General features: G+C 44.3%; 2 protein-coding genes across 3 annotated transcripts in view; both read left to right on the forward strand.

The window, feature by feature from the left end:
* sorcs3b (sortilin related VPS10 domain containing receptor 3b) overlaps positions 1 to 13612 on the forward strand; it is a 50857-nt gene extending 37245 nt beyond the window's left edge. The window contains exons 17-27 of one of the 2 annotated variants that reach the window (XM_060073123.1): positions 404 to 517; positions 1350 to 1521; positions 3218 to 3404; positions 4586 to 4719; positions 5059 to 5182; positions 5822 to 5934; positions 7672 to 7806; positions 8098 to 8197; positions 9401 to 9506; positions 9948 to 10108; positions 12648 to 13612. In XM_060073123.1, coding sequence (XP_059929106.1) covers positions 404 to 517; positions 1350 to 1521; positions 3218 to 3404; positions 4586 to 4719; positions 5059 to 5182; positions 5822 to 5934; positions 7672 to 7806; positions 8098 to 8197; positions 9401 to 9506; positions 9948 to 10108; positions 12648 to 12709 — 1408 coding nt within the window. In that variant the 3' untranslated portion in view covers positions 12710 to 13612. Of the gene's footprint in view, positions 1 to 403; positions 518 to 1349; positions 1522 to 3217; positions 3405 to 4585; positions 4720 to 5058; positions 5183 to 5821; positions 5935 to 7671; positions 7807 to 8097; positions 8198 to 9400; positions 9507 to 9947; positions 10109 to 12644 lie in introns of both variants that reach the window. The other variant, XM_060073122.1, reaches the window with a different exon arrangement.
* smndc1 (survival motor neuron domain containing 1) overlaps positions 1 to 14277 on the forward strand; it is a 147318-nt gene that overhangs the window by 26059 nt on the left and 106982 nt on the right. The gene's annotated exons all lie outside the window — the stretch shown is intronic.

Here is a 14277-nt window from a genome sequence, read left to right on the forward strand (position 1 = left end):
ATATATATATATATATATATACACATAAATGAATGTGTATATATAATATATACACATAAAATGATCAATTTATAATATGCCTGCCTGCCTGTCAGGAGAATTAATTAGAAGTATGCAAATCTTAGATGTAGGTTAGTAACTCTGCGAAGCGTCTTCAAATTAGCATAATGTTAAATGACTTGTTCGAATTTCATTAATAATAAGTGAACTGCTAAATGCATTTTAAATATCTTTTATCCATCTGTCCCTAAATTCCTTTTGATCTTTGCTTCTTGTCGCGTGTCTAGTCGTCGCCCTTATCGAGTCATGAACCCATGATGTATCGCCCCTGCTACCAACGCTGTGGCTGTAATTATTCCATTAGCGTGGCTTGGGTCGCATTGATTGAGTGTTGTTTTGGCAGCGATTATGGCTTCGACCGCCAATCGGACGGGAAATGTTCCCCTGCCTTCTGGTTTAATCCCAACACCACCACTAAGAGCTGCAGCACCAGCCAGAGCTTCCTCAACAGCACCGGGTGAGCATCCAGTCTACTACCGTCCATCAGTCTGAGTCAAATGAACTACCCTCTATCTAGTTGTCTAGTTAACTACCCTTCATCTAATTAGTATGATTCTAGTGAGCTACCCTTCATCTACTACCACTGAGGCTCGTCTAGTCTACTACCCTCCATCTACTGAATCTGAATCTAGTCTAGTCTACTACCCTTCATCTACTACCACAGAGTTTGAATCTACTCAAGTACCCCCTATCAAGGCAAGGCAAGGCACATTTATTTATGTAGCACTTTTCATACACAAGGACGACTCAAAGTGCTTCTCATAGAAACATTGTCATACAATAAAATAAAATAGTAGATAAGTAAAAGAAAAAATAGTCCAATAGATAGAAAATAAAGGCAAAGATAAAAAAGCATTGTATGCAAAGTATTTAAGATCTACTGCCACTGAGTCTAGTCTCTTCGACTACCCTCTATCTACTCCCACTGAGTTTGAGTCTAGTCTCCTCTAGTTACCTCTATCAACTGCCACTGAGTCTAGTCTAGTTGACTACCCTCTATCTACTGCCACTGAGTGTGAGTCTAGTCTCCTCTAGTACCCTTGATGTACACCACCTGCAACTTCGTAACATTCACAGAAATATGGGTCATGTTTTACATCAGATGCATCCACAGGAGAGCGAGTGGAAGAGAGAAAATACAACAGCTTTGAGCTTCCCCCGTCCACCCAGGGCTGTGTATTAAAAGACAGAAGAAGAAAGAGTAAAAACAACAACCCGGCTTTTGTTGTTGTTGTTGTTGTTGTTGTTATTGACTCAGAGTTGGTATTGATGTTGTCTCTCTGGTAAAGGTATCGAAAGGTTTTGTCCAATAACTGCAAGGAGGGAGGGAGGAGCGTGTTCTCCCCCAGGAGGCAGGCCTGTCAGCCCAGCCCCCCCCGGGGCCTGCGCCTGTCCACCAGCCAGGGGGAGCTGGTTGCGCCCGCCGGGACCAACGTCACCTTCCTGGTGCAGCTGGACCAGGTAAGAGGGGCTGGACCACCTTAAGACGGACTGCACCATCTAGAGACAGACTGTACCATCTAAAGACAGACTGTCCCACCTAAAGACTACCTTAGACTATACCACTGACTATGTCACCAAGACAGGGTTTAAGATGAACTGTACCACCTATAGTCAGACTCTACCAGCTATAGACAGACTGTATATTCTATAGTTGGACAGTACCATCTATATACAAATTGCTACCTATGGTCTGACTGAAACATCCATAGTCAGACTGTACCACATAGGACTGTTACATGTATTTTCTGTACCATCTATAGTTGGCCTGGGTAGAGTGGGCTTTAGACGGAATACAGCACCCATAGAAAGACTGTACCATCTAAAGAAGGACTGTACCACCTATGGGGGACTCTAGAGTCAGACCATACCAACTCCCGCTTTAGGACATTCTCAGCCTTGGCTACCTCTCATCGGATTCTACCACAGATGGACAGGACAGACTGGGTTAGGGTCGTGTGTTAGGGTTAGGGCCGTGTGTTAGGGTTAGGGTCGTGTGTTAGGGTTAGGGCCGTGTGTTATGGTTAGGGTTAGGGCTAGGGCCGTGTGTTAGGGTAAGGGTTAGGGCTGTGTGTTAGGGTTAGGGCCGTGTGTTAGGGTTAGGGCTGTGTGTTAGGGTTAGGGCCGTGTGTTAGGGTTAGGGCCGTGTGTTATGGTTAGGGTTAGGGCTAGGGCAGTGTGTTAGGGTAAGGGTTAGGGCTGTGTGTTAGGGTTAGGGCCGTGTGTTAGGGTTAGGGCTGTGTGTTAGGGTTAGGGCCGTGTGTTAGGGTTAGGGCTGTGTGTTAGGGTTAGGGCCGTGTGTTAGGGTTAGGGCTGTGTGTTATGGTAAGGGTTAGGGCCGTGTGTTAGGGTTAGGGCTGTGTGTTAGGGTTAGGGCTAGGGCCGTGTGTTAGGGTAAGGGTTAGGGCTGTGTGTTAGGGTTAGGGCTGTGTGTTAGGGTTAGGGTTAGGGTTAGGGCAGTGTGTTAGGGTTAGGGTTAGGGTTAGGGCAGTGTGTTAGGGTTAGGGCAGTGTGTTAGGGTTAGGGCAGTGTGTTAGGGTTAGGGCCGTGTGTTAGGGTTAGGGCTGTGTGTTAGGGTTAGGGCCGTGTGTTAGGGTAAGGGTTAGGGCTGTGTGTTAGGGTTAGGGCCGTGTGTTAGGGTTAGGGTTAGGGTTAGGGTAAGGGTTAGGGCTGTGTGTTAGGGTTAGGGCCGTGTGTTAGGGTTGGGTTAGGGTTATGCAAACAACTATTTTAGTAACAAATAAGAACTATAAAAAAAAGGGTTAGGTAATGACTTTTGAGTTTGCAATTTATTAGGGCACCTTATTATAAAGTGTTAGCTAGAGTATCGATCCTATAATACTGATGCATCATGTATCACTATAAAATATTTCACAATGTTAATAAGTGGTATTCATGGCACCATACGATGGAACTTTTCTTCTTAAACATCGCCCAGACTTTAGTTTGTCATCTTTCCGTCCGAGTCAGCCTCCCCGTTGCTATCTCCCTCATGTATTTATTTCCTCCCAAAATATAAAAATATTTCTGACACATTTCTCCTGAAGTACATCTCCACCCTTAAGTGGTGTCCACTCAGCTCCCAGTCTGGGAAGGGGAATCCAGCCCTAAGCCCATCTGACAGACACCCCTTGTCCTTTATCTCTGGGCCTGAAAGGGGGATTCTCAGAAGACCCACATCCAGCTGCACTTTGGGGACGGCATTAAGATCACATACTCCAACCTGAGCCGCACCAGCGACGGCATCAAGCACGTCTACAGCGCCACCGGGATCTACAGGGTGACCGCGCTCGCCGAGAACAGCCAGGGGTCCGACAGCAGCACGCTGTTCCTACACATCACCAGTACGTCCCCACAGGGAGAGAGATGAAATCTCCCGCTGAGTCACTCTGGCCATGGTGGAGATAATGGAGAGGTCGACCGACGGAGAGTCGATTCTCGATTCCAATTCGCTTCAATGCTGAGAATCGATTTAAAAAATAAACAGAGTTGGAGTTTGACTTTGGCCGCAGTTTCCACTACATACTGTGGAATCGAAAAAGATAAATGATTAGTTAAAGGCCTCGTCTTTACCAATCTGTGTTTGATTCCTTTGGTCTGATTTATCTCACTGGGTGCGTGTGGGGATTGGGTATCAAAGACGACGGAAATATTAAACAGAATATATATTTTTTGATATTTGGGTCTATACGATAAATTTAATTGGGTAATTTCCAATAAGTTGGAAATCAGGACCCTCCATCTCTTCAGCCCTCGTAACAGTCCATCTGGCTGGAAAGTCCAGAGCTGTGTGTGTGTGGGTAAACTTTGGACTTTCCACTTAGTTTGCAGTCTGGCTTTATCATACAATCGCAAACAAACTCAATCATGGGTTGAAGAGCGGCTCAAAATTTCGTAAACAAATTAAATGAAACATTAGATTGATATCTTCTCATTTCTCGCTGCTAGCCTCAACCTGTGGCTGTCGATCATTTCATGGATTTTCCAGCTGTTTTAGTTAACAAGGAATCAATTTTCATTTCAGAAACCCTGGAGCCTTGTGAGCTTTGACTCTTTTTGTAGAGTGCTCAACTGCGTCCACTGTATATACTGTATTTATATTCCATTGTGGTGGATAAACATCTTTGGAGGTAGTTTGTCTGTCTTGCTAGTTGTTGACGCTGTAAGCAAATGTGTGTGGGTTTGTGTGCATAGTGTGTGTGCTTGTGTGAATGTGTGTTGGGGTTGGTGGGTGAATGTGTGTGTATGTGTGTGTGTGTGTGTGTGTTTGTATATATAATGTGTTTATAGATCTTTGTTTATAATGTATGTGTGTGGAATGTGTGTGTATAATGTATGTGGGTGGGTTTGTGCGCATATTTTGTGAGTAGGCGTCAATGCGTGTGTTGGTGTTTGTGTCTGTGTGTGTATAAATTATTTGTGTGTCTGTATAGTGTATGTGTGTGTGCTGTGCATATATATATATATATATATATATATGTGTGTGTGTGTGTGTGTGTAATGTATATGTGTGTGCGCGCCTTAGGTCCAGTGGAGCGTGTTCACCTCTCAGCCCCCATGGTGGTGAGCAGGCAGAGGGAGGTCAACCTGACCGCCGTGGTGTGGCCCAGCCACTCCAGAACACTCACCTTCTTCTGGTGGTTCGACAACAGCTCCGAGGTAACGATCGCCATCAACATCCCCCGCCGCCCACCTCCCCCCGTCCTCCCTGGTCTGATGCCGAGGAATATCCTCTGCTGACGCTTGGCTCCAGCCAAGCTTCCGATGAACGGAAAAATAAAATAACAGAATGTGTGGCTGTTTGAATGCTGTTGGTTTGGGTCGCGACCCCCCCCCCCCCCCCCCTCCCTGTCTCCCACTCACCCTTTGCTTAAAAAGAAAAGAAAAAGGTAAAAAACTGAAACTAACTAAATTGTAAATTTTTCACTTTGGCTTTTTGTCTCCTCCCTTTCTACCGTTTGAAAAAACAAAAAACAAAAACAACAACAACAACAAAAGCCCCTGATAACCTTGGAGGGAACAGTGTCGCACACCTTCCAGAGCGAGGGGACCAGTAAGGTGACAGTGCAGCTGTCCTCCGGGGGAGTCGTCATCCAGGACTCAAAACGTATAACCGTCAAAGGTGAGCTAGAGAGACACACATGGAGAGAGAGACAGAGAGACAGAGAGAGAGAGAGAGAGAGAGAGAGAGAGTTGGAGAGAGAGAGAGAGAGAGAGAGACAGAGACAGAGACAGAGACAGAGAGAGAGAGAGAGAGAGAGAGAGAGACATAGAGTGACAGAGAGATGGAGAGACAGACAGAGAGATGGAGAGAGAGAGAGTGAGATTGACAGAGAGATGGAGAGAGAGACAGTGACAGAGAGAGATACAGAGGGACAGAGAGAGAGAGAGAGAGATAGAGAGGGAGTGAGTAATACAATTGCAGAATAACCTTTTAATTGGGAAGGGGGCAATCGATGTGAACATGAATATGCAAAAAGGAAAAAGGAAGCACTTGAAGCGAAGCGCTTCCGTTGAAAGCGCTGCCGTGTTAATGTCAAACACAGGCCATGTCTAATGAGCAGAATGTCACGCTCCGTGAGCACCGTATCTCCGACAGCAATTAACTTTGACTCCCCGAAAATAAAAGACACACTTAAACTACATGCAGGGATTATTCAGAAATCTAATTATAAAAGAGGCAATTCAACTCGACGACGCATAGTTTTTTTTCGCTTAGTGTTTTTTTTTTATCCGAAATGTTTTTTGCCCCTCCCACCAGAGCTCTTCAAGTCACTGCTGCTGTCGTTCTCGCCGGCGCTCGATGACCACAACCCGGACATCGGAGAGTGGAGGGCTGACGTGGGGCGGGTGGTCCGGAGGGCCCTGGCTCAGGTACAGTCCCCTCATATGCCCAGTCACCCCTGGAAAACCCGCTCATACACCTGGTCACCCCCTGGTAGACCCCCTCAAACACCCAGTCACCCCCTGGGAGACCCCCTCATACAGCCAGTCACCCCCTGGTAGACCCCCTCATACACCCGGTCCCCCCGGGTACACCTGGACCCCCCCCCTGTACACCCTGTCCCCCTACACCCGGTCCCCTCGGGTACACCTGGACCCCCCCCTGTACACCCTGTCACCCCGTGTAAACCTGGACCCCCCTGTCGCCCCCTCCACCCATGGCCCTTCAGGGGCCACGATCTGCAACAGCAGTTTCTCTAATGGCTTCTAAAATGCTTCTCAATGTGACTCATATGTCACATCCTGGCGCGTCCAAAGGGCAATGTTGCATTTTACAATGCTCTAAATCAGTCCATTAATTAATGACTCAATTAACCATCAATTAATTGTTAAATCAATCAATAAATCAGTTTGTCACAAAGTGTATCAAAAAACCAATTAATCCATAAGTAAATCCATCAACCAATAAGATATAAACTCACTGAACTCACTCATCAATCAGTCCATCGCAGCTGAGGGAGGAGAGAGAGGAGCAGTTGTTATGCTGCCCAGACGCTTCCGGTGGTCATGTATTTTGCACAGGCAGCCTCATCTTTTTTATGCAGAATCCTTTAGTGTTTGTCGCTACGCGATGGGAAAAGAATTCACTGCTACCGGCTGTTTCACTGCATCTCCACAGTGTTATTCAAGAAGGTTCTGATTATTAAAGAATAATGTTGGCAAAGGCTGTCCTTCCTTGGAGTATCCGGCTAAAGTTACAAAGACTGTATTCGTCGCTCTCACTTTATGTGTAGTGAGATGCTGGCACGGAAAACTTAGCCGGCTGTACAACTTTAAATTAGAAGCTAAAATGTATAATATATAGGAAAAAAAATCTATATGTGTGAACCAACCCTCCAACCCCTCCCATCAGTTTTTTAATCATGTCAAGAAATGTGACCTTACCCGACTCTCCCTGCTGCCTGTGGGCTGATTTCTATTTAGTTTAGACCAGGTTTTTTTTGGCAGGGTTCGCAAGGAAAATAGGAAGGAAATTATGTCTAAAATGTCAGTTCTTTCATAGCATCATTTGTACATTTGATGTGCATTATATAAGATGTTATACTCATGCCACTCCCATTGTCTGAATTTTAACTACCGTTATGTTTTTATTTATGATGAAAATTGACATTGGTTTATGATTGTTACTGTACGTCCACACCAGAAGCTCATAAAGTTTGGCTGCGAATATTTCTGTTCGCTTTGGTCGCTCAAGTCGCTCACGACGTACAATTCAAAAGTGCCTGCCGGTGTTCCCTGGGATCCACGCAAGCGAAGAGCGTCTACATTCCGATTGGCTGTCAGTGTTTTGCCGCTGAAACACGTCAACAGTTTTCAACTTTTTCTGGACGCTCTGGTCGCTCAACTTTGGCCGCTGGTCGCTTTGGTCGCTTTGGTCGCTTTGGTCGCTCTTGCCCATAGAAAGTGAATGACTTCCGGCGATTTGGTAGCTCAATTCGCTTCTGGTGTGGACGTACAGTTATTGTCTCAATCAATGCTTTGAATGCAAGAGCTTGAGCAGGCTGCAGTTTACTTACCGGCCAAAGGGGCCAGTAACGAGAAGTTATTTCGAGTACTTTTAACCTGATCCTTCTGTTATCTTTATCCTATGGTAACTTGTGGACGCAGGCGTCCGGCTTCCCGGCGGACCGGCTCCTGGTGTCGCTGTACCCCGGCCTCCCGACTGTAGGGGAGCTATTCATTCTGCCTGACACGCACACGCAGTCGGAGCACAAGAAGAGCACACAGGAAGCGCTGGAGAGGGTACGGAGACATTTTGTGAAAGTCCTTCAAGGACATGACTGCGGTTAAGCTTAGCTCTGTCTGGATGTCGTTTAAGGATTGTCCTTTTAATGTTAAAAAATTGTCCTCGCCCATGAGACACACTGTGAAAGACCTTGTGCTTGAAGTGTGCTGAATGAATAAACCTGCCTAGGCCATTTGTGTTCTGCTCATTTTACCACTAAATATTATTGTCTGGGGTTTGACTCTTTGTATGTGTGTATGCGTAATTTGCGTATGTGTGTGCGTCTGTGTTTTGATGACCTCAAACAGGTGTCTGACACGTTCATCAACGTCCTGAACCAAGGCTTGATCCAGTTTGAGCTGAAGCCTGAAGTACGCATCATTGTGTACATGACGCAACAAACACTGGGTGAGTTTGGTTTTAAAGCAAAGTAAAATACGTTCTCAGACTTACTATTAAGTCGATAAACAGACGCTCTCATCCATATCCACTCTAAGTGAATTCAGATACAAGTTATTCAGGAGTAGTTCGGGCAGCTGGTGTATCCTTCATTATCAATGATGCCGACAGTTTAGTCAGCGTACAGTAGGGATTAAACCAAGGATGTAGCTGGGAATCAAACACCTTAACAAAAAGACTCCTTTCCACCACGAAACCTAACCCTAACAGCACCATCACCTCCGAAGAAACAACTCTTACACACACACACACACACACACACACACACACACACACACACACACACACACACACACACACACACACACACACACACACACACACACACACACACACACACACACACACACACACACAATCTGCTAAGATTCATCCGTTATCTCCAGGATGTTATGACATGTATTATTTATTTATTTATGCATTTCATCTTTGTTTTACAAGGCTCCGTATTGCCCCCTCATGCACTGAATCAACTTTTCCCCTGGCAGTTATCGTAAATAAACACAACTTACCATAAAATGTGGACGCCTCCCTCGATCTCTCCCTAACCCTAACCCTGGCCGTGTCTCGTCAAATACATTATGTAGGCGGGGCACACTTTGGATATCAGGTCTCTGTGAAAACAGGTGATCAATGTGATGATTGACACGCAAGGTATTTGATATTCAACCGGGGTCGGTCAATGCGATATTAGCATATGGCTATAGCGCGTGGACAAGCGGGGCCGGTGTCGGCTTTACCCTTTTCATCCACCAGCAGATCCGTCTTCATTGGTTGTCGGAATACAAAAGGTCCGGAGGGCCGTCAGAGATGATCCCCAAAGGTCACACCCTTCATGGGCATCTTCTAGGTGGAAGGAGGGGGGGGAGGTGGAGGGTGGGAAGGACCTGTGATTTCAATATCACACCTCAGCACTTTAAAAAAAACATGACTAAGCAAAGAACCTCTGTATGTGGGAGCCCTGGGGAGGGAGTGTCCTTACATTGGCCCCTGGGGATAATTCTTTAAAGAGGCCCCCTAGGTCGTCCCCAAAGTAATTAAAAAAAGAAGACAATTATTTTTCAATCACACATCTAAACATGTCCGACTCAGAGGTCTGTATATTATACAGAGCAAACATCACCTTATTGGATTTTTCTGCCTTTTTTCCAGCGCCTCATGTGGATCCGGGGTCCATCCACAGTGGGCCCGCCCTGCTCATGCTGCTGTCGGTGGTGTTCGTGGGCCTCGCAGCGTTCTTCATCTACAAGTTTAAAAGGTGTCCTGCCGTGTGCCTACTCATTTCAACAACGTCTTGTAGCCTCACACCCATATGTTTTGATCTCTAGCGTTGAAAGGATCTTTTTTATGGAACTTATCAACCGACGAAAACATTGTGTGTATTTCTACAGTTATTTAGAAGCCTTTAGACACTTTTTTAAAGTTTGCTATTGCTCGCCGAGTTTGTGTTTGCCAATTATGCACAGATCCCAGCTTCCAACAAAATGATTGGTTGAGCTTGAATGAGCTGGAGATCAGCTGGAGTCTGATTTGTAGGACTAGGGTTACTCATGAACCCTTACAAATGCCTACACTAAAGAATAATGCTTATAACTGTATTAAGTAATGCTTATTAAGGGTTGATAAATGTACCCTTATAAGCGCTACCAGATTATCATTATTATCATCATTGTTATCATTTCACTATTTCTGTGGTTAGGAAAATCCCCTGGATTCACGTGCAGGCCGAAGACAGCCAGGAGAAGGACCCGGAAGTGATCAGCACGGTGGGTCAGAACGACAGCATGTCAAAGGTCAAGCTCAGCGAGTTCCCCTCCCAGAAGGACCTCCTGGAGAAAGAACTGGAGATAAGGAGCAGAGGTAGGTGTGAAGCTCCCTTAATCTAGGATGGAGTTCCCTAAATCTAGAATGAAGCACTTCTCAGGCTTTGTTCTAAGGCTAACTCTTTTTCTAATAAGATGATTATATTCCTTCCTTGTAGCTTCGAGCGGCAGTGTTGAGCACTGTTTCAACAATTGAAACAGTGGCTAAAATGGCGATCAAGGGAAACATCTGGAGATTTAGGCAGGGAATGTGTTGAATCGCTATACATGGGCTATTTTAATTCAGCCTAAATCTAGTGTGAAGCTCTCTTAATCTAGAGTGAAGCTCACCAAATCTTGAGGGATGCTCTCAAAGTCTAAAGGTTGAATTATCCTATAATTCCATGTTGAGCAGACACCGTAGATACACTGCGAGTTATTTTATCTATGATCCTGCATCGGGACTTTGACATCTGACGAACAAACGTCAGCAGAACTCACTAATTCAGTGAACATCTGGTGATCGCTATAATGTGAAGATGATGTTTAGTACAAATTCATATGCATTCAAACCTTCTCAACTCATTTTTCATGGATATAATGTACATTTTTAAAGAGGTAGATTCGTATACGGTATGTCGGATATTCGTTTCAAAAGTCAGTTTTGGGGAAGTTTGATACAAATATTGTTAAGTCAAACAGGATATAGACATTTTGGATTTTCAGGATATTCTGAATGAATTTGCTCAAATGTCGAATCCTGTTGGTCTTAAAGGCTGGGTCGCATCGAAGGGATCAAAGTGGAAAAGTTGAATTGACTGTTGGAGCAGACTGAAATGAAAGGGCTTCAAGCTTGGTTGGTCTTTGTTCCGGCATTACAAATGAGTTGCAGTGAATGCCGCCACTCATTTATGCTTAACCCAAAATTCTCATTCTCAACCTCAACCAGTATCGGAATATCAGCAGAAACATATTCAGTAGCCTGTCTTTCAAATTGTCAGCCTGAATGAAATTAACATTTATTCAATTAACTCAACTCTTTTGTCCAAAGCGACTCCAACAAATTCATACATCCAATATCGGCTCAACTCAGTATACGTTTGTGGAACTGGACCCCGCAAGTAAGAATTCTTTACAATCAAAATATATAAAAAAGCGTTATGACAACAACAATCACCAGTCAGCTGGGATTGACAACCCAATTACCAACATGTCCTCCTCCCTCACAGTATTGTCGATCCGCCTGGTCATGCGTCTCCAACTTCTACCAGTCTTCCCACCGTTTAATTGATTGTAAATCAACATTCTTGTCGCAGAGTATTCACCCACTGCCATTCGGCTCGTAGGAGCGTAACTCAGAAGAACGACGACCGTGTGAGGAGGCCAGCATGCTGTCCGCCGTCCTCTCCTCAACCGTGCGATCAAACCACTCTGTGCCAAAGTGTGTTGGCTTTCACCACACGTCCGACTCGCCTTTGACAAAGTTGACCTAATAAACAAAAGCTGAAACTACCACTGAGTGTAGTTGAAGCATAGCGCTGGCGTGTCTACGTGTTTGCATGTGCGTGCACATCGTTTAAATGATGCACCTGCCTTGGTCACAAAGAAATAATGTCAAGTTGACAAGGCAAAGATTTTATTTAGTATTTTTGGGGGAAGGGGGGGGGGGGGGGGGGGGGGGTGCTGATACCGGATACCTGCGGTGATCGCTCCCAGAGGAAACACAATTGGAGCCCAGCTGCCAGCAGTGAAGTGTGCTTGACAAGAGCAGCTCCACGTTGATCCTGACTGTCCAGCGAGGGGAACCACAGGGCCACTTTTCTGGTCCCTCAGCACTTTACCCCTTTTCTTTTCTTTTTCCGCCACTATATTTCCCCTCACTTTTCTCCCACGACCTTGCAAACTTCCAGGTTTTTTCTCTCCGCACGGATTGTCTTTTCCAAACTATTTATTCTCAAAGGGGCATAGCAGCGTGTGACTTCAGTTTCGTGCTAGGTTGATTAAATAAAGTCGCTTCCGGCTGCGAAAGCTCCTTCTAATAGATTTCATTACCGTGTGCAGATTTGTCTGCAATTTCTGGCCGAGGCACAGATAAATAAGAAAGACAAACTTAACGTACGTTATAATATCATATCATACAAGGTAATTTGAGCAAATTCACGTAAAGGTTAATATCATGTAAATGTCATGTGTTAAGGATACTCTGTGGTGGGTTTTTAATTTAGCTGGCGCTGTCAAGCTGACATTTTAAATCCACCACTGAGGGGTAGGATACAGTTTAGTTTACCAGGGCGTTCGACTCTCAGTTGAAAGTGACACTGGGTTAAATTTGTGTAGGCAATCTTACCTCTAGCCCCCTAACCCCTATCTGCTCCTTAAGGACATGCATCTCATTTACAGTGAGTTGAATTGCAAAGTAAGTGTATTTTAAAGGATGTATATTACGCCTGGTTCTCTATTCAGATACATAAACACAACAACTGGTAGGTTGATATTCAATTTCAAGATAAACTATCCTTTTGATTGTGAATCAAATAAGTTTTGCTTTCCCTCACTTCAGCCCTATTATTGTTTTTGTGTCGCTTTATTCCCAGGAGGAATGGGAAGAAACATGGAGAGAGTAATCACAAGGGAGTTTCCGAACTGCACTAACGTCTGATGTGGTCGTAGTCAAGTGTAAGTACAGGGTGGTTGGTGTAGTGATCGGGATGAATAATGTTTCGCTTTTACAGAACTTGTTCATCAAACACTGTTTTCTGCATTGGGACGCCACTTTTGACATTCATTCATAGAATATCATGAATATTATTATCGTGACGAAGAAACAAGTATTCTACAAAGCTGGACTTTAAACGTGTAAATACGTCGAACGAAAAAGATATGTAGTTACGTGTGTTATTATTATAAAGTGATCTATGACGGAAGAATTTTACGACACAAACAAGATTAGGGAATTGGGGAATTGGCGAATGTATGTGGCACCCTTTTGGATTTCCAGAAAGGTGTGGCTATATATCATATAAACTGATATTGTATATTTAGTTGATTATCAGGGATGGGAAATGGTTCCCCCATGATCTCTTAGACGCTGATACATAGTGAATACATGTCATTGATGAATTGGCCATGGACGCCTTTCTACTAGGTGTTTCAATACATGTACTGTACAAAATAAATGATGGAATGTAAAAAAAATATTATTCAGTATATTTACTTCTTGTTATATTGCAGGACCCAATGAACAGGCAAAATGGCTACCGTTATTCTTGTTTTTTTACAATATTAAGTTACATTTCTTTGTTTTATTTACTGTAGCACGCCTAGTAATCTTAGGAGACACACACTCACACATACACAGTGTTCGTGGTGATTTTAAAGTTGACTAAAGACGAAGAATTAACAAAGATTTTGTTTTTCTAGTTGTGCGGTCGTGCATGATATATCAAATGGCTCTTTTCGGTTCTTGTTAACGTGAACATTCACTTGTTTGGGATCACATTTCTTACTGTGAACAAATAATTGTTTTCAAATTGTTTTCAAATAAATGTATTTTTTTATGGAATTAGGTTTGTTGTTATCGTCATTATTGATAGGATTGAATATCGTTTTAATGCGTTTCCCTTGGTCTCTCGTGCGGAGAAACAACTGGGGCGTGAACTGATGCAATTCCCTTTGTTTCTAACGCAACACTAATGAATCTCAGCGCGAGGATCTATTTGTCTTAATCCATCCGACCACGTGGTCTCAGACTCCCACCATATTATGGTCTGGACACGCCATTTACACAGGGCTTAGGCCTTGCATTTGCCCTTAAACAACCCAAGGGCCAACTCTGTTATGAGATTTCTGTAAAGAAAAATCTCTCTCCCGATGGACACCAAACGTCTATGGCATGGCGTTCCCAACAGGGCACTGATGTTATTACACACCCTGCTTTAAATCAGAGTGGAGCGTCAATAAAGCCACACAAAGAGGACGAAAAAAAAACGATTTTAACAAATACATGTTTTCCCACTTCAATGCCCTTTGTTCTAGTCGAAAAAAACAACAACACACGTATTATGTTCTGTAAAACAAAAGGTCACGAGAGATGGAGGAATGAGTGTGACGTCTTCGGTCGCGCTGTTGCTGCACCCACCGTTCCTGACGCCCTGCCTACATCTTATACTTTTCCTGTTCCCACTTTCAACAACTTAATGTCACACACCAATCTTCATCACTTCCGAA

Source organism: Gadus macrocephalus, chromosome 15 (genome assembly GCF_031168955.1).
Source record: "Gadus macrocephalus chromosome 15, ASM3116895v1".
NCBI lineage: Eukaryota > Metazoa > Chordata > Actinopteri > Gadiformes > Gadidae > Gadus > Gadus macrocephalus.